This window comes from Grus americana, chromosome 3 (genome assembly GCF_028858705.1).
Source record: "Grus americana isolate bGruAme1 chromosome 3, bGruAme1.mat, whole genome shotgun sequence".
Classification (NCBI taxonomy): domain Eukaryota; kingdom Metazoa; phylum Chordata; class Aves; order Gruiformes; family Gruidae; genus Grus; species Grus americana.
This window is the reverse complement of record NC_072854.1, coordinates 113,184,701-113,204,865: the sequence shown is the minus strand read 5'-3', so window position 1 is coordinate 113,204,865 and position 20,165 is coordinate 113,184,701. Positions and strand designations below refer to the sequence as shown.

Sequence of the window (20,165 nt, the reverse complement as noted above, 5' to 3'; positions counted from 1 at the left end):
GCATGTATTTAACACAGAAAGAGAAGCATAAACCAGTCTTTACCTTGAGTTTTAGCTATATAAATGAAGTGCCTCACCTGCATACATGTGGTAAGTCAGCCTCTCGATGAGCTTGACAACGGTTCCTGCCTTGATGATGGGGATTCCAGATTTGGGCTGCATATTTTCTTCAAACACAATATTCTCTTCAGAGTCAGGTTCTGCAAATCTATAAAGCTCAGGATTTGGAAATCTCATCTGCTCCTCTTTTTCTTCCTGCAACATTGTTACATCCAACATCCTTTCCAGCGTGCTTCTATATTGCAAAGATATCAATGCTGCCATCCAGTTGTTCTTCTCTTCAGCTGATTTAGCAGCAAAAATAACACTGTTCTCATCTTTTAAGATGATTTCAAAAGCATGTCTGTACTCATTAGTGTCATCTTTATCATTGATTTGTACCTTCCGCATGAAGAACTTTTCTTTTAGCCGATATTCTGCGTTGCTAGCACCAGGAAGTCTTGGCTGGCCATGATTTGACTTACAGCAAATCATCAAGCCATCAAACAGAAATATGTGTCTCTCGTGCTTTGCTCCTACACGCGTGAGTGTTCCTTCCATGATGAACTCGTTACAGCATTGTCCAATGTCTTTACCCTCCCAACCATCAATATTTTTCTGGATTTCATTCATTTTCTTAATTGCTAGCTGTTTCCCCTTCATCTGCTGAGTATAGAATCGGCATGCAGATTCACTTCAGTGAAGGATGGGAGAGAGGCAGCCTATTAGTATATGTGTATTTAAAAACCACAGCCACCACTAACAGCAAAAACACAAGATCATCTTTCAGAGTCATGAGAATTCCACCAAAAATGCAATTTCAGCACTCAGTATGAGCATCATTGCAAGCCTTGACTAATGTTTCTCTTAAATACCTCATCTGATAAATTTTCTACTTATCTTCTATGCAATAAACGTTTTACCTAAACTCTGGCAATGAGAAGTAGGCAAGCCGTTAGTGTTTCTTAAGCCTAACAAACCACTCATTTCCATAGCTGACAAACAATTTTAGACTGCATTAATTTGAAAAAAGCACATTCAGAGAAAATAAGCTGTTAAATGCATTCATGTCTAAGCCTAAAGATTACACTTTGCAGCACAGAACTTGCTTGGCAAAGAAAACATTGAAACAATTTTAAGAACAAAGCAAAGTTTTAGCATGTTTAAATAACGGCATAAATATTAACATTAAATCAAAGAGCAGATGGCATAATCCAAGAATTTGCTACAACAGTGCAACTAAGTACTAGTTATCTATGCATCTATTTCTATTATCCAGTGGTAATTTAACTAGCCATTGCACAAAAAAATCTTCAGATTAAGTAGTTTCAAATTCAAGACCATTCCCTTTGAATCACACAGAAATGTAATTTTACAGTATTTTTAGGTGGATATTTATTATCTGAGCATAATTAACCCACAAATGCCATAACTTTCTACTTACCAGTGAATTCTCAGAACGTCTCAACTACCAGTATGCAAGGACACATAGAAATTAAAACGGTTTTAAAACAATAACAAATTATCTTGGCTTTGATGTCACTTCCTCTGAAAAAGCAGGCTTGTCACAAACTATTTTGTTCATTGTTTACTAAAAGAGGAAACTGGGAGCCCTGGATTTATAGCAAAGCATTAAGAGTAGAAAGCAGGAAAAATGGAAACATGTTTACCTAAGCCTTCGTTTTGCAAGACTTTTGGAGCATATCCGTTCCATACTGCTTTGAAGATTTAGTAGGGCAGTTATTGCTTGTTTTAAGCACTCTTTATCCTCTTCATCCTCACTTTTTTCTTCCAATTGCTGTGAACATTGAAATTCAAATACAAGAAGTGTTACAAGCATTTTGGTATGTGCAAATCCAGAAGCTTGACTTAGGAAGAAATCCAACCATCTGCCGATTTTGCATGCTCCTGCTTGTTATTGAAGCTAATGAAATAACCAGGTGCATTACTGACACAGGCGAGAGAGACAACTGTTTGGTAAGAGCTTAATGTCAGTAAAATGAGAGCAGCAGTCACTAGTCTCCAGATACAGACACACTCAGGCACACGTTATTTACCTCAAAACTCGTTTGGTTTACCTTACGTGTCCAAACAACAGAACCCACGAGAGATGTTAAATCTTAAGAGGAAGTGAGATCCCCATACATTCTACAGCACAAGATTAAATCTGTGGGATGTCTGTACGTTTGTAACGCGTATAAATGCTCCTGGAACAGGCAAGCTGGACCAAAAGCTAAGCAAAACTCCATCATTACATTTATAAACAGAAGATTATGGAGGCTCTCACCTCACTAACAACAGTCTAATCAATAATTCAGGTTGGGAGGGACCTTGGAGATTATCTTATCTCACCTCCAACTCAACTGCAGACCTAACATAGATCAGGTTGCTTAGGGCCATATTGAGTTTTGAATTTCTCTCAGGATAGAGAGGCCACAACCCTTCTGGACAATCTGTTCCAATGTCTGAAATCCCTCACGGCAAAAAAATTTTTCCCTAATAGCTTATTAGGATTTCCCTTATTGACTTTTCATAATGGAATATATGGAAGCACTATGCAGCTGCAAGAAGTATTTCTCTGTCTTCCCAACCCATCACACAGTCAAAGACAGCAGGAAGGTTTCCCTTCCTCCTTAGCGTCATTCTCTCCAGAATGAATAAGCCCATTCTCCCAGCTTCTCCTTCATCACATGCTCCATTCCTTGTGTCACCTTGACAAGCCCTTCCAGTGAGCTTATTTCAGTACACCAATGTCAACAGGAAGCCCAAGCTGGACATGGTTCTCCCAATGCAGCCTTGCCAGTACTGAACGTGTAGGCACTGCCACTTCCCTCAACCTCATGGCTACACACTTGCAATACACACAGCAATACAGGCCTTCGTTGCCGCAAGGGTGTTCTGCTGGCTTGTGTTCAGCTTATTATCTACCAGGATTTTTGTTTTAAACCTTCGTTTAAGCATTAAAATGTTTCACATTATAGTCACAGAAAAAAATCGCTGACTACAGTTTTGGCTTAGACATAAAACTGAGATAACAATTATTTACAGGATTATTAAGAGACAAGTGTTTCAGACTATTACACACCAAGAACTGGCTCCACACAATTGAAACATTTGTTTTGACAGACATGGTAACAGTGGCATGGACCAGAATGACACCCTTGGAAACAGTACAATTGCACTATTTGCTTCCAGTGTGAAACGTAAGTATTGTCCTCCAAAATCCAACTGAATACAACATATTCATGTTTGACATTTGAATGGGTCATAGAATAGCATTATTTTTTTCCCTGACCAGAGTTAATAATTCAATGCAACAGTTGTCAATGCCAAAGACTACTCTACTTGTGTTTTCAGCCATAAGGATGACCATAAGCTTTATTCTAGGCAGCTTTGGTTGATGTAGTGTAATCTGTCATACTCTTGACCTAAGCAGCATTAGGCATGAGTGCCCACTCATGTGACAACCACTGAAATAGGGCTGACAACGGACCATAACAGGCATTACTTCCCAAAAGGTTTCAGGGAGATCACATCACTCCAAGATGGAAGAGGCTACCCTCATCACATTCCTTTACTCTCTAGATTTAACACAGAGGTATCATCTTCCCGTTGCTTCAGTTGTCCAGATCAAGCAAGGTTTAGAGAGGACCTCAGACAAATGAGGCAGGTGTAGCACCACTGGCAGAAGTCCTGAAAGCAAGCTAAGAAAACTACCTCTAAGATTTTGCATCTTTCCTGCACAAGAGTTCAAAGGAGGCTCTTTGCCTTGTGCACTGCCTCTTTGTTCATGTCCATAAAAAGAGTTTGGCTGGATTTCCTATCATCTCTGGATAACTACCCTTCAACAATGGACAAGATTGTTTTCGCCTAGTCTCCTTGAAAATAAGCCTTATTAGATCCTACAATATTGGGCCATTTGCTTTTAAGGGTACCATATAGTAAGGAGCAAAAGGTGTGTAAAACACAGGACAAAAATCAATGAAAATTAGGCTCAACATGCAACAAAGTTTATGAAATTATTTCCTTATTTTTAATACTGTCTATTCTACCTAAATGCTCCAGTCAAACTAACACAGGTGCATGGCGCCTAGCACAAGACAGAACAAAAATGGCCCATTTTTTTTTCCCCAAAAGAAGAAAGTTTTTTAAATTTGGAAGAATCTCAAGAGAAATCTGTGCAAGTATAGGCTAACGTGTATAAGGGGAATATTAAACCAAACAGAAAAATAAATACCTATGAAGTAATCAGGAATTTTCTCAATGTAGCACCTTATCAACTCAAATGCCTAGAAAAAATTGACTCCCTGTACGTTCTCTTCAGAAACACTGGTACAGATTAATGTTCATTATGCAAAGCATTCTGCTCCTGTGTTGAATTTATAAAATGCTTTTTACAGCAATGTATCTCCAGTTGCAAAAATGTTGGTATTCATCACAGAACAGTCCATGTCCAAAAGCAAAATATATGTTTGTATACAGAGCTGGAGAGAAAGGAATTGTTTAAGACTAACATTTCCCCATCAGGATCCATTGGAAGTAACACATATTTCCAACTGTATATACAAACTAAATCAAAGTCCAGTGAGTGTAATTATGCTCCAGGTTTAACATTTAGAAATTATTGTGTAGAAGCATGCATCTTCTTAAGTGTAAGACCAACACAAATGGCAAATGAGACAGCGCCACAAACTACTATGAAGATACTTCTCTGCACACAGAAAAGGAATTTTAAAGTTCATATTCTAGCATCGTATAGTTACCATAAAGTGCTATCAAAAACAGTCTTAGTCAGAACTGAGCTTAAATTACAGCAATGAATTTCATCTTACACTGCTCCCAGTTTGGAAGACAAGATTATGGAAAGTGAAATAGCATCAGTGGAAACACCCAAGTTTCTCTGCAAATCCCACCAATTCTTCTATAGCTGCGCAGTGCCCCCTAATGAACGAATCACCTAAGTAAAAGTGTGCTTTTTTGGGTGTGGATTTGTTTTATGGGTTTTGGGTTTTTTTTAAAGATAAAGTGTCCTGTGAAGAATACTATATTATTATGGGAAGGAGATGCATATTTCTGATTATCGGTATTATAGTCGTTGTGGTTTTTAATAAACTTAGGAGAAAATATTGGTTCAGAATGATTGTAATGACTAACAATACTATAAGTACAGTATCCTGGCCATTCAAGGAAAACAAACTTGGGAAATAGACTGCCACAGGAAGTTTCTAATTAAAAAAGTACTCTACAGTCTAGGCCACAAGCTCTGAAGAAATAGAAAAAAGTGGAAGACAAGGTATTTTGTTCTACCTGTTGCATAACACAAGGATTAGATATTTATACAACCAGGAAATTCCAAACAGATACAAAAGAAATCCTCCTCGTGCAGTGCAAAATTAGACTATGGTAGTCCTTCTCTTATGCTGTCAGGGAAGCATCTATCTAGAAAATGACAGAAAATACATTTATACTTATGATGAGAATATGCAGATATAACAATACTAGTAGGTGTCACAGATATAAACCCTTGTATTTCAGGGCTTACATCACAATCTAGACTTCTGTTTTCCTAGAAGATTATTCTAAATCTAACCACTGAAATTTGTGAACTGCAGATTCCCCAATTCATCTGGGAGGAGAGACAACAAATCAGCTTCCATACACAAAAGACACAACAGCATATGGGAGGCATGAAAATCACTATTGAATTTGCTTAACTTAAGCTTAACTCAAGATCACTTGATTGTAGGTGTTAACAATACTTACTGCCCCTCCAAACATTAATCCAAGAAGTTTAGTGCTTAAGTGGTCACATTACAAGTGGAAGCTGCACACAGCTGTACTCAGAAAGAGCTCAATCAAGTGCTGCTTCAGAGAAACCTCTTCAAAAGCCACTACATAATTTCTTCAGATATCCTGAAGCCCACAGCAAGGCAAGGAAACACTTGCACAGCAGGCAAAGCAAGCCTGATTTGTAGTGTGACCTAGCTATCTGCTCTGTAGAGAAATGCTATGTAAGTAAGCAATGTTCACGACAACTTGAAGTGTGCTGACACCAGTTACTCCAGCTTCTGTTCTAATGCCTCACCATTTTCTTTAACGGGTTTCTGAGAATGGGGTACCTACCAACTGGCAATCCTGAAACAGGCTGTTTTATGATCAAGAATAAAAATGAACAGGGTTTCTCCTTTGACAAATGCAGGCAGACAGGTCTGCTGGCACTTTGCCATAAAACAATCCTGGAAGCTGCCTCAACAGCATTGAGCCACAGAAGAGTTTTTTCTGACTTTTTGCAATTCCTCCAAATAATAAACAGCAGCAGTATGCTGGGGAAAAAAGTGCTCTCATATCCAGAAACTTTAATTTTTAGAAAGCACCAGGAAATCATCTGCAACAGCAGATGGTGACAACTGCAGGGAATGCTTTAGACTTCCAGCATTTTCCAGAAGTGTACAAGGCACATCACGCTTGAAGCCTGAAGGAAAGTCCATGTGCCATATTCTCAGACATACATACACAGCTTTAATGAATTTGAATTTCACAAGTAATTTTGTTTTCATATAAACAATCTTGAGCACAGTGCAGTAAAAATATGCATATATTTATATAACTGTTTATTTAGATTTACATTACAGCAGGAGTGTTATTTGCATTGAGTGGAACAGAACTTAATATATTACCAAAGTAATGGCAAAAACTTTTTCTCAACAAAGTTTAAAATTAAACTGAGAATGCATAGTTAAAAAGTTACATTAAAGCACAATCTTACATAAATACATCAAATAGCAAACCTCCGATATCAGATAGTTACGAATTGCCTCCAGCATCCTCTTGGAAGCACATTTTAAAAGAGATCGCTAAAAAGCTCTCATCTTTTATTTCACATTAAGTTTTAACTTGCATAATGTAAAATATTGTCAGCCCACTGGGGAAGCATACTGTACAAGTAAAGCATTAAAACAGAAGAAAACAAACAGCATTTCAACTTTCAGTACAAGCTTCCCAGTTCTTTCACAGCTTGACTATGTGACTTAAAATTAGATCACAAAGATATGTGGAAATTTTACGTACATCAAACTTCACCTGAGCCCAAAAAAGTGAAACCACTCAGACTAAAGAAATACGTGAATTTAAGGAACTGATACTTTGATTACTCGATGTGGATGCTCTTATTTGGGGAAGGGGAGAATGAAATTAAAATAAATGTTTCAGAAATAAGTTACATTACTCTTAAGTAAAGTGCCATTTTTCAAGCCAGGATGGACACTGACAAAACGTCAGGAAAAGCTATTCAGAAATCTATAGCACACAGAAGTCTGTCAGTTGACATTCTACCAATTCAACAGTTCAAAGTTTTCCGTAATAGGTTTACATGTCCAATTTGCCACTAGCATTCCCATGAATGTGTATAGCCTGTCAAGAGCCCATATTTCAGATTAGGTCTGCTCAAGTGCTACTGCAGCTTGCTAGGTATTTCAACTGGAGCCTGCTCAGCAGGGAAGAGTGTATTTTTGCTGTCAGTTTCTGCAACAGGGAAGGGATTCATGTTTGTGAGCAATTCTCATGGAGCTTACACAACATTTCCTTCATCAAGGAAGAGATACAAAAACAAAGCCTTGTTTTCAAGTATGTTCCTTGATGTTCTCATAAAACCATTTCCTAAACATTCAGACTTTTTGTAGGATATTAGCTGCCATATATGCATTTTATATGCCCAGATTTCATTACTAGGGAAATGGCTACTTTGTTTACAGGAAGTCTTGTCTTCTCAGAGTATGGGAAATCCATTTGCTCTATATTCCTCAAAAATACGGGTTTGTTGAGGGTTTTTTGATTTATTTGTTTGGGGTTTATTGTTGTGTTGGGTTTTTTTGCATATGCTGATGTCTCTTCCACAGCAGATTCATTACCTTTCTGTAACAAATGTACAAGTTCACACAGATCCTTCCAGAGCCTTCAAGCTCTGAAATTCTCTTCTTTCTTACTGTCACTTTGGTTTGTCTCGTCACTATTAGTAGACCTGCAGAATACATTAGAAATTTAAATTCATAATTAAGTTGATAACATTTAGTTAGATTAGTATTTGAAATATCACAAAGTATTTACCTATGTGCTTCCAAACTTGTAATTGAGGTCTTCCATTTTCTTCCCCCACATTTTCCATCATAGTAAAGACAGTTCAATTTGAAAACATCTTCCCTTTCTCTTTTGTAATTCCGAAATGGATTAAAAACCACTTTGACTGCTTCGACAGAATTCAAGTCTGATCTTTGCCAGCCAAGTTTGCAAGGCCACAACCTCAACTGGATGGCATCTCTATATTTGGATAGAAATGCATGAATTTTTGAATGGTGTGTAAGATGAATTCACAATTTCAGAGATCATTCTGGGAAGCAACAGTAGAACCCTGTTGATTTTAAGAGGAACCCAGCTACTTAAGGGAAAAACAGCAGAGGAAATGAGGGATAACAAGCAGAATCCCATCTGTCTACAGAAACCATGAATGCAGCTTGTTGTTTTACTTGTGTTTGCTATTTCCTACATCTTTCCATCGGTTTCCACTGAAGATGTCAAAGTATTGACAGAAAACAGACCTCCACTGCTATTAGAGCAAACAGAGAAAACAGAGAAAACATGCGGGTTGTGGGACTAAATCCACAGCTCTGTGTCCAGAAACATTTCCACTGAAGACATCAAGTATATGAAAGTCCCAACGATAGTGCTGCTTCTCTCTGAGGATCTCCCTTTTGTACAGAAGGTGACAGGAATGGAGACAGGAGAAGAGGACAGAGAAATATACTACTGGTATTAAAAAACTATACAGCAATACAAGTGCCTATATCATGACTGCCAGAGTCACAAAAGCTAATGTCATCCTATAGGAGTTGAAAATCTCAGCTACAATAAGCTTCTTAACATTGAATCCTTGATAGATTACTTGTGTCAAAATTAAATTTAAAGAGGGGGGAAGAAAGGATCAAAATTTGTCCAAGTTCCTGTAACACTCATCTATTTTCATGAAAGCTTAGCCTTGGGTGTTCAGCATAAACCACTGCCATGTAAGCTAAAGAGCTATCTACCATCACTAGCAGCAGTCATTGAAAACCAGGAACAGATCACCAGCCCCAGAGAACAGTCTGCCCCAGTACAGCTCTCCTAATTCCCACAGTACCAGTGAGAATTTACCCTGCAGGTAATTCCTAGAAAATGGATCAGAAAACAGGACCCTGGAACCCTGCAGTTAAACACGTAAGGGAAGTCAAAAGTCAGAGTTCAGTTAGTGCTTCACCTAACTCCCCAAAGCGGGCATCATCTAGATAAGAACAGTCTGCCCTCGTGCCATCCTACTCCCTGCTTCAAGGGATCAAAGTACAGCAGTTGTTGGTCCTGCAGCCGATTGACAATAACGCAGCTCAAGTGTCACTGAGGACTGTAGCAAGTAAAGTGGAAGGAGGAATTTTTTACTTTTGTTAGATTTTATCCAGCTTTTGCAGAAAATCAGTTTTAGTGGGATAATGGACAGAATATTCTCCAAGATAATTACTTCTAATTAGGAAACTCCCTGGAAAGAGACATTTGCTTCTCAAAAGCCCAGATACATCCTGAGTAAAAAGAAAAAAGCTATACAACAGAACATACAGTCCCATCACAACCCCTTAACAGAGGACTTAAGTTATTGACAAATGAAGTGATACACAGACACATATATGTATCTCTGATATAAACACATAGGAAATTCATCAACAAGTACCGCAGCTAAAAAGAAAAAATTAAATACCTTCTGAATAACTTTTTTAATTAAAGAGTTCCCTCAGAGAGCCTAATTAGCTAGATTAACAATAACCAAGTTTGTGGACAAAGTCCACACACACAGAGATGACAAAGTTTTATTTTCCCCTATCACCTTCCATTTGGCTGCCGAACACACAGCTGACTTAAAGCATAAACCCACTAACATTTAAAGGAGAAAAGCAAGAGAAATGTTGTCAATGAAACCACACAAGAAATACAGAACCTCATTTACCTGGCTGTATCACCTCCAACTTCTACCATAAAGCACAACTTCTGTACCTTTTCAACACTGCAGTTGTAATATAAGTCTTCATAGCTTAACCATGTGAAGAAGTTGCTTAAATTTTTCACCTATTGTCATATTCTAGGAAATCTCTTCTTAAACTTGAGACCAATTTTTACATCACCCCAGCTTTTTCTCCCAAGAAATACTAGCAACAGTTTGGTCAAGCTACATTTCCTCCAGCAGATAGGCCTTCATCTGTCACAGAGACATAACATTGCACATTATCTCCACTGGATGTAAAAAAAAAAAAAGTCATCCTCATCCACAGTTACACATACAAATACATGTAAAACAGTAATACTTCTGCTTTTACTTTTATTTCAAAACAATATTGTACAAAGTACTGTGTTTGGAAAGTGGCACACCAGACAAAGTGATTTCAGAAAACAAAATCCTTTGCTGACACTAAGTAAATACTTTCTTAAAATAATTCATAGCTAGTCTGAATTTTCTGGTTTTAATATTAATTGAAGGAGACTAAGAACCAACTAAAGCAAGAGAACCTGTTAATTACAGTGCCTGTATTAAATACAAGCAACACAGACAATATTTTGAGACAATGACCTGTAATTGCAGATATCGTAAAGACTTTGCAGACTGCCAAATTTCAACTAATTAAGACTCAGTGATTCTGCACCCTGGGCTGGGTTACACCAGTTACAGATGGGATCGCAAATCAACTTCATTATATTTGTTACATTCTGTATCATGAGCCTGGCTGAAACGAGGCTGAAAATCAAAGTGAAGTCAAAGCCCAAAACAGTTTGGGATGTGTTGCCCAACACGACACATGGCAAGAGACTTACAGGATCAGCCTAAAGATACGCTAGTCCTAAACTGCTAATGCTTTACCACCCTGTACCTTCTACAGCAACATGTAACAAATTTAATACCATCAGGTTGGGAAAAGGGTGGTTTCTTATCTTGGAAGACCCTGTCAAATCAGATTTTTTTTTAAAGTTATATTAGCATAGTGAAAGACGACGACAAAAAAGTTTAATTGATGAGTATTTCTACTTGAGCTGAATTGCCAGTCAGTAAAGACTGGAAAGTTATTTATCATCTAAGAACAAAGTTTTAAAAAATAAATAAAACACACTAGATACTGTTGTGAAATGAAAGCATTCTGAGAATTTAAGATTATTATAGGTAGAATTCCAACTTCAAATATTTGCAAAGAGACAAGAAGTTTCCATTCATAAGTCATAGGAGCCAAGTCTGCACTTGGTTTAAAAATTAAATAAAATCATCTCGTTCTTCTGTATTCCAGAACATATTATTTAATCTAAGCAAAGTTTATATACACTTTCAATCATTCTACTTGAAAAAAAAAAAAGGAATTTTGAAGAAATCTTCTATTTACCCAAAGAAAGGAAAGAGTATCACACATGCACACAAATTTACAGCATCTGAAACAGTGCCTAAATTAATTTAAAAGTCTTGTAAACTTATTTCTTCAATAACTCAAGGTCATAAATAACTGTGCTATTTGTACCACCCTACCTTTCACTTAAGGGTCCACATTTAGAAAAGCCCATTCATATTATCTAAAAATTTGCAGAAAAGCACAGTCACATACAAAGTTGCTATTTTATGTAGTTATTTTCTTATATAAAAGTTTGGGGACTTTCAGGCTGGTTGAAGGAAAACCCGGACCTCAGTCATATGCTAATTTCCTAACAAAGTTACCGCAAGGAGCTTCAGCTAAAAATAGAGTATGTATTTGTGTGTTCCTGGTGCCCCGCCAAACTGCAGGAGGGCTTTAGTTTCTAAATAGGATAACCATCAGTGGATAGAAATTTACTTTTTTTGTAGTCTGCATAGTTAGAAGGTAAATTTGAGATGCATTTGAAATAGACAACTTCAAAGTATGCAAAATTACATGACATAGCTCAAAGAAAAATGCTAATCCCTTTATCCTTAAGTATATCTATATTCAAGAGAAATGTTTTTTCCACATACTATGCCAACATTTTGTCTCTTCATGGCAAGAGATCCATTTTCATAGTATTTTAAGTTGATTATTCATAGAAATGCCTGCAATCACTAAATCAGGCCTCTTACCATACAAAAGAATTCAATACAACCTTGTATCAGTGAAATTGTCAGGATTATATGGCTAAATAATTCCAAAAACACCCTTCCGCACCAAATGCTCTTCCATCAGGCCATTTTTTAAGTATAACCAAGTTGGAATCTGTTTGAAGATTCCAGATATAAGAAAGAAAATGTTATTGCCAGCAGAGACTACTGGAGGGAGGGATTCATATGCTGCGTGCACATGTATGTACTAGCTGACAGATGACGCTACTGCCATGAGAGCTAGTATCTCTCTCTTCATGTGCTCCTATTATCCATCACTGCCTATTATGTATATCACATCTGACAGACCACAGCAACGAGTGTCTCACTAAAATGTGAGATGAGCAACACAGTAGCAAGAAGACCTGGAAAGTGATCACATAAGGATCAAAATCCAACCCAACAATATCAGAGGAGGGCCACAAAGCTGATCAGAGGGCTGGAGCACTTCTCCTATGAGGACAGGCTGAGAGAGTTGGGGTTGTTCAGCCTGGAGAAGAGAAGGCTCCGGGGAGATCTAACTGCAGCTTACCAGTACCTGAAGGGGCCTACAGGAAAGATGGTGAGGGACTGTTTATCAGGGAGTGCAGTGACAGGACAAGGGGTAATGGGTTTAAACTGAAGGAGGGTCGATTTAGATTAGATGTTAGAAAGAAATTCTTTACTGTGAGGGTGGTGAGGTACTGGAACAGGTTGCCCAGAGAGGTTGTGGCAGCCCCCTCCCTGGAAGTGTTTAAGGCCAGGTTGGATGAGGCTTTGGGCAACGTTGTCTAGTGGAAGGTGTCCCTGCCCATGGCAGGGGGGGTTGGAACTAGATGATCTTTGAGGTCCCTTGCAACCCTAACCATTCTATGATTTACAAAGGGTGAAGGGTGTGTGTGTAGAGTATGAATGAGAAAAGCCAAGAATTTTACATAAAGCATAGGTCAGGAGTTGCAAAAAGATTTATAACCTTCTGGAGGTGGGCTTAGCTTAGATTCCAGTTTGCTCCCTATTTCCAGAAGCACACATGCTCTCTCTCCCCCACTAAAACTACCAATAGCAAGAAGCAACACAGGATACCTCTGTGTCAAAGTTAATCCTTCATGCTTTGTCTATTATGTAGAACAATACCATGTTCACATGGAAATATGCAAAGCCATTAGGTACTTTTGAGACTGTGTGATAAAAGCATGAGCAAAGAAACTTTATGTCTGTGCAGGTTTTTATCACACAAAATGCAGACGAGCTGTATCATACCTCCCTTCCAATGGACTGTCATGAAAGGAAACGCTTATTATGTTAAAGATGTCTGAAAAGTCAGACCAAACCCATGAGCTAGACAAACAGATCAAGTATGTGTTCCAAAATTCAAAAAAGAGCATGTTATACATGATGAGCTACGTGCCAAAGCTGTATGTAGATCTAAATCAGTAAAAATGATGTTAACACTGTAGACACTTAGACTCAAAGATGACCTAACTACTGGGTTATCCCAAGACAACCAAACAAACATTCAAGAAAAACACACCCAGATTTCTTCAAAAGAGCAGAAGTGTTTTGGTTTTTTGGTTTGGGTTTTGGTTTTGGGTTTTTTTGGTTTTTGTTTTTGTTTTTTTTTACTTCTGATCCAAATTTCCAAGTAATTATGTTTGGAACACGGTATCCCTTATGAGTTTCCATTAAGTCCAATGAAGATTCTACTTGAAAGTTTTCCTCAAAATGCTCTACATTCCTTAAAGATTATTATTCAATTCTAACTGATAAACACCCCAGAGAAACATTCTGTAGCTATTTTCTTTACATGTGTATGTTACAAAGTCTTTACTGTTACCCTACCGCTGTGAGGTCTCATTAAAAAAGCCCACAAAGTATCTATCAACCAAGCCTTCCCTTTGAAGGAAGGGTATCGCCTTGACAGCCACCATGGGATGTGCACTGCAAGAACACTGAAGCTTTCCTGAAAATAAAATGAAGTCTGAAGGGAAATCTTACTGTGATTTTAAATTTACAAAGTAACAGCTTGAGAAAGGCTTGGACATTTTCTGTAATACAACCATTTGCCATTATCTCTTACCACTCTTGAAACAATCATTGCAAGAATATGAGTACCTAGATCTCTATTGCTTTCTAAATTAATAGTATTAATAACTTGATTATTCAACACAAATCACTATCTGCTGTAAAATTTCCATTAAATTACAAGCTGATATTCAGCTAGTTATAGCATGCACCAGAGCATATTACCTGTTTTTATTTCATCATAGCAGTTTTTTTATTCACATTCTAGTAAAAGGTTTTACACCTAACTGAGCATGGAAAACTCTGGTATCCAGCACTGAGAATTATGAAAAAACACCAGATTGACATAATGTCCTTACTTTTAGCAGTTCAAAATAATGAAGACAGTGGTAAACGGGGGCAAGGAGCAGCCGGGGTAGAACATACTGAACAGCTTCTTTAAAGCCTTCACCTATTGACTGTAAAAAAAATAAATTTCAGTCTTAAAACAATAAATGTATTGAAGCAACAATATAATGTAATTAAAATAGTAATATCAATAATACAGCTTACTTAAAAGAAAGTTACCTGTAAATAAAATGCTGCTCCTGGCTTTGATAATTGGCTTAGAAAATGATCATGAAAACCAGGTCGCAAAATATCTTGTGCATATGATTCATATGGATCAAATGCTAGTTCCTAAGAAGAAATACAGAATAATTTTACAAAACTGATTTAATATCTAAACTTTGTATTTCTTAAAGAAAATACACACACTACATAGGAGACACTTTTCTGCATACTTTTTCCAAAACACCTATAGAGAAGAATCAATATGTGCACAGACTCATGGAGTAATTCAGTCTGAAAGAGATCTCCGAAGGTCAGCTGGTCCAATTCCCTGTTCAAAGCAGGGCCCACCTCAGGGCCAAAGCCAGATCCAGCATCAAAGCCAGCTGAGGTTGCTCAGGACCTCACCCAGCTAAGTTCTGAGTACCTCCAAGAATGGAGGCTCCAAAACCTCTCTGAGTAGCGTTTTCCAATGTTCAGTTGCTCTCATTGCAGATCCCCCCCCCCCCCCCCGCTCCCCAGTATCTAATCAGGATTACTCTTTTTATCACTTGCATGCTCGCTCTCATCTCACCTCACAGTTCTTTATTGTGAACCCCCAATAAGAGCCTGCCTCAGTCTTTTCTACACATTCCCTTCAGGTAGCAATAAAATCTTCTTCCTCAGACTTCTCTTTTTAAGACTGAATAAACCCAGCACTCCTAATCCTCTTTGTACATCATGGGCCTCAACTCCTTAATCATCATAGCAACCTTCATGTATAAGCATATCTTGTACTAGGAAGACCAAAACCAGACACAATATGCCAGATGTGGTCTTAAGTGCTTCACAGAAATGATCCCTCAATCCACCAGCTACACTTTTTCTAATATAACCCAGTAGGCAGTTAGCCTTCACTGCTGATTCCTGAGGATCTCCAAGCCCTATCAAGCAGTACTGCTCCTCAGCCAGGCAGCTGGACCACTGCATGAGGTTGTTTGGTCCCAGGTGCAGAACTTCCATGTTAGCCCTTACTCAACTCCATAAGGTTCCTGTAGGTCCATTTCTCCCGCCTGTCAGGAATCCCAAGAAGTAGCCCTGTCCTGCGCGTCCCCCCATATTTGACATCACCTACCAACTTAGTGTTGTGGGAGAAGGTCTGCCTCATCAATATAGACATTAAACAGTATCAGGCCCAGTATGAAACCCTGAGGAATGCCACTAACAATTTGCCTCCATATGGACTTCATATTGCCGATGACAGTCCTTCAGCCCTGCCAGTCCAGCCAGTTTCCCACCCACACTATAATTCAACTAGCTAGCCTACATCTCACCAAGTTGACTACAAGGACACTATGAGAGACTGTACTGAAGGCCTTGCTTAAGTTCAGATAAGGGATATTAACTGTTCTTCCCTTTGTCCATGGAGCCAGCCATCTCCTCTTAAGAAAGCAGTCAAGTTGGTCAGGTACAGTTTGTCCTTTGGAAATCTCTGCTGGCTGTTGCCAATCACCTTCTAGTCCTTCACGTGGCTGGATGTGAATTCCAGGAAGATTTTCTAATTTTCTCAGGGACTGAGGAGAGGCTGACCAGCTTCTAGTTTCCAGGATCCTCCTCATCAGTCTTTCTGAGATTGGGCATAACGCTTTATCTCCAGTCACTGGAGACCTCCATAACTCACCATTAAATTTCAAGAATTCTAGACGGTGGCCATACAATTACATTAGCCAGCTGCCTCAGCATCCTGTCTTGCCCCATAGACTTGCATATATTCACCTTACATCAATAGTCCCTAACTTGATCTTTGATTTTCACCTCTCTCCCTCGATCTTTCGTAGTAGGCTAACTGGGAAATCTAGAAACACATCTTCCCAATAAAGATCGAGCAAAGGAGACAGAGTACCTCAGTCCATTCCACATCTTCCAGCACAGGGTCTCTCATTCCATAAGCAAGATACCCCCGTTTTCTACCATCATCTTTGTCATGCTATTTTACCTATACAAGCCCTTCTTGCTTTACTTCACATTCCTCAACAAATTTAACTCCAGCTGAGCTACAGCCTTTTAATACCATTTCCACCTGCCTAGATAATGCTTCCACATTCTTCCTAGGAAGCCTGTGTTTCTTTTTGTATCATAGAATCATTTAGATTGGAAAAGACCCTTAAGGTCATCAAGTCCAACCATAAACCTAACACCACCAAGTGCACCGCTAAACCACGTCCCCAAGCATCACATCTACACATCTTTTAAATACCTCCAGGGATGGTGACTCAACCACTTCCCTGGGCAGCCCGCTCCAATGCTTAATAACTCTTTTGGTGAAGAAATCTTTCCTAATATCCAATCTAAACCTCCCCTGGCACAACCTGAGGCCATGTCCTCTTGTCCTATCACTTGCTACTCAGGAGAAGAGACCAACACTCACGTCGCTACAACCTCCTTTCAGGTAGTTGTAGAGAGCCATAAGGTCTCCCCTCAGCCTCCTTTTCTCCAGACTAAACCAACCCCAATTCCCTCAGCTGCTCCATGCAGGACTTGTTCTCTAGACCCTTCACCAGCTTCATTGCTCTTCTTTGGACACACTCCAGCACCTCAATGTCTGTCTGGTAGTGAGGGGGCTGAGTTTGGTTAAACATGAAATTCCAAACTGCGCTTGTCCTTTGCCTCCTGCTACACCTACCCTTTTTCCTAGGAACCAGGAATGCATTTTCCTTGTGCTTTGAACACACTGTCTTTGAAAATAAGCCAGCTCTCCTAAGCCCTTTCTACGCTAAAGGCAGCCACCAACGTGATCCTGCCTCCCAATTCCCTAAACAAGCTAAGTCCTTCCCAAAGCCCAGGGTCTTCAGTCTGCTCATCACCTGCACTTTTCTCAGTACCTTAAACTCTACCATCTCTACCAACTGCAGCCAAGCCTGCCATTAGCTATGATGCTCCTGCCAGTTCTTTCTTCTTCATGAGAAAAAGGTCAAGTGCAGCACCTTTCTTAGTCAGCCCATCACCATGTGCCACAAAAAAAACCTGTCCCCAGTGCCCTCCAGAAGTCTTCTGGATTACTTGAATCACAGCAAGTTGTCCACTCAGCAGATGTCAGGGAGGTTATTCTTCCAAGAGAAACAGGGCCTGTGATAAGATGATGACTCCTACTTGTTTAGAGAAGTTTTTGGCCACTTGTCAATTGGACGGTCTTTGCAGGAGAAGCTTGACCACAACATGCCCTTTGGTGGCCACCTCCTCTGATCCTGATCCTTAAGCTTATCATTCATTCTGTAACAGAGCTCCATGTATTTGAGCTGATCTTTTGTTAAGCCTCCTGACCTCATCTTCCCCATCTGTCCTTCTTGAGTGCTTATATTTGTTCATACAGCCCTCCATCATGCAACCCTTCCTGCCACGTCACTAATTCCAGTCACATGACAGCTCTGCAACTGTACACAGACTCCCAGATCCTCCTACCTGTACATGAGCACATGCACCCTGGGAAAACAAACACTTCAAATGAGCCTCTGGTCATCCCACCTTCTCAGGAGGAAGGTGTGAGAGCACCTTGTCATGCTTTCCGTTATGTATGTCCCCTTCTCCTCTCAGTTCTTCAATCTGCAAGTTTTGGTCTGCCTTGACTAGTAAGCCTAGTTCAAAAGCCTTCCTCACCAGCTAAGCAAGCCTGTTGGCAAAAAAGCCTTCGTTGCACTCTCTTTCCACAACAATCCTGATGTGCAGATGATATACAGGATATCTCCATTTCTGTCGAAGTCTAGTCACAGGCGGGATTTTTGTTTGGTTGTTCTCCCTCCCCACCCTGCGCTCTCTAAAGTTTAAATAGCCCTATGGAAATTGAGGTTTAGAGACTAAAAAGGTAAAAGCACTATCAAAAATGGGTAGTCTGTCCATCACAGTGGGGCTGAAAGAAGAGATCTCAACCCAAACAAAAGGCAGCTAGAACAGAGATTCACTCAGCATCTGAGTGCAAGTCATTAAAATGCAAATAATTAACAAAAAAAACCCCAAGTATTTCCTTACCTCTGCCATGTCTTCAAAACAGCTGCCTACTAGTGGATGAGGACTACCTTCATCTGTCATTTCAACAGTGTCTTCTATATGACCCAATAACTTCACACTGAGTTCATGAATGTCTGATATACGACTAAATATATTTTCCACATCCTGCAAAAATCAACAGAAGCAGACAAAAATCAACACGGAATTGGACACAATTTCTAAGAGGAAGAATGTTATGCGCAAAACTACTGTTATGATACGAAAGTCAAGCACTTCCTTAAACAAACAAGATTTTATAATATATTTTATTATACACTTTCTGTATAATTTATGTAAGATCATAGATTTTCTTTTTAAAATAATGACTATATGTATGTATAAATATATAAAAATTTACAATGATTCAAACATGGCAAAGAACAACAGTGACAAGTCTTAAATTACAGGCCTGCAAGCGAATATAGTAAATTGGGTGGTTTCTTCCACATTCTACAAAACTAGTGCTTCCCCACAAGTGCTCCTGTACTATTTCCACGTCAGAACTCGAGACAAGTGCTTCCTCTGCTATTGATGTGTTAAACTGGACAACAGGTAAGTTCTAGGAGCATTAGTCTAGATTTATAGATATTATAGTAAGGGGGTTTTTTGTTTGTGGTTTGTACAATACTTACATGAGATGAAAATAGTTTGGAGTTGGAGGCATATGGCTCTCTAAAAACTCTGATAATGAGATTTAGTTCCCTTATATATTGTCGAACCTCTGCCATAAATGACTTCACTAGGTCATAATAGGTTTGCTCCCCTGAGGTGGAGGGTTCCTCATCAGATAAAGTTAGTGCACTTAAATCTTCTACATCTTGATGGAACATATCCATTAATACCTACGTAGCAAAGAGGGGAAATCCACAAAATGAGAACAACTTCTTTTCAAGACCTACCTGTAAGTTACCAGTAAAGGAAATATATTATTCCCATGAAATCAGACTAATCAGCAGTAAGATTTATGTATTATCATACTGCAATTGGTCAAGCATCACAAAAACAATATCCATTGCTATGAATTTGCAAGTCATTATTTGCAGTGGCAATTACTGAAGAATTCCCCATCACTTAGATAATCCAGGCATCTGTCCAAGAATGTGGTCCTACAATCAATTACAGACACATTTAGCTGTATTCTATCACTCTGAATTGGCTGTATATAATTTAAGTTTCTGAAGATACTATATTATCTGAAGTCGAAAAGTGTGTGCATTTTGGCTTTTCAGCTTTAGCTTTAACAGGAAGTCACACATAATCGTGCTCAGAACCCTGTAATCTACCAGAGATGAATACCAGCCTGCCCACACACCGTATGTGGCCTGGTTTCCGTCCTCAATAACTCCTGAGTTCTCTTGTTAAAACTTGCCCTCAAGGAAGGGCACCAGCTTCAGAAAAG

General features: G+C 38.9%; 1 protein-coding gene across 5 annotated transcripts in view; it reads right to left on the bottom strand.

Moving 5' to 3' along the window:
• Positions 1-20,165, bottom strand: part of SOS1 (SOS Ras/Rac guanine nucleotide exchange factor 1) — a 52,470-nt gene that overhangs the window by 16,500 nt on the left and 15,805 nt on the right. For all 5 annotated transcript variants that reach the window (XM_054819528.1, XM_054819529.1, XM_054819530.1 and 2 more), the window contains 6 exons: positions 19,399-19,608; positions 18,749-18,892; positions 14,765-14,875; positions 14,557-14,655; positions 1,710-1,837; positions 78-733 (listed from right to left, as the gene is read on the bottom strand). In XM_054819528.1, coding sequence (XP_054675503.1) covers positions 78-733; positions 1,710-1,837; positions 14,557-14,655; positions 14,765-14,875; positions 18,749-18,892; positions 19,399-19,608 — 1,348 coding nt within the window. The remainder of the gene's footprint in view (positions 1-77; positions 734-1,709; positions 1,838-14,556; positions 14,656-14,764; positions 14,876-18,748; positions 18,893-19,398; positions 19,609-20,165) is intronic.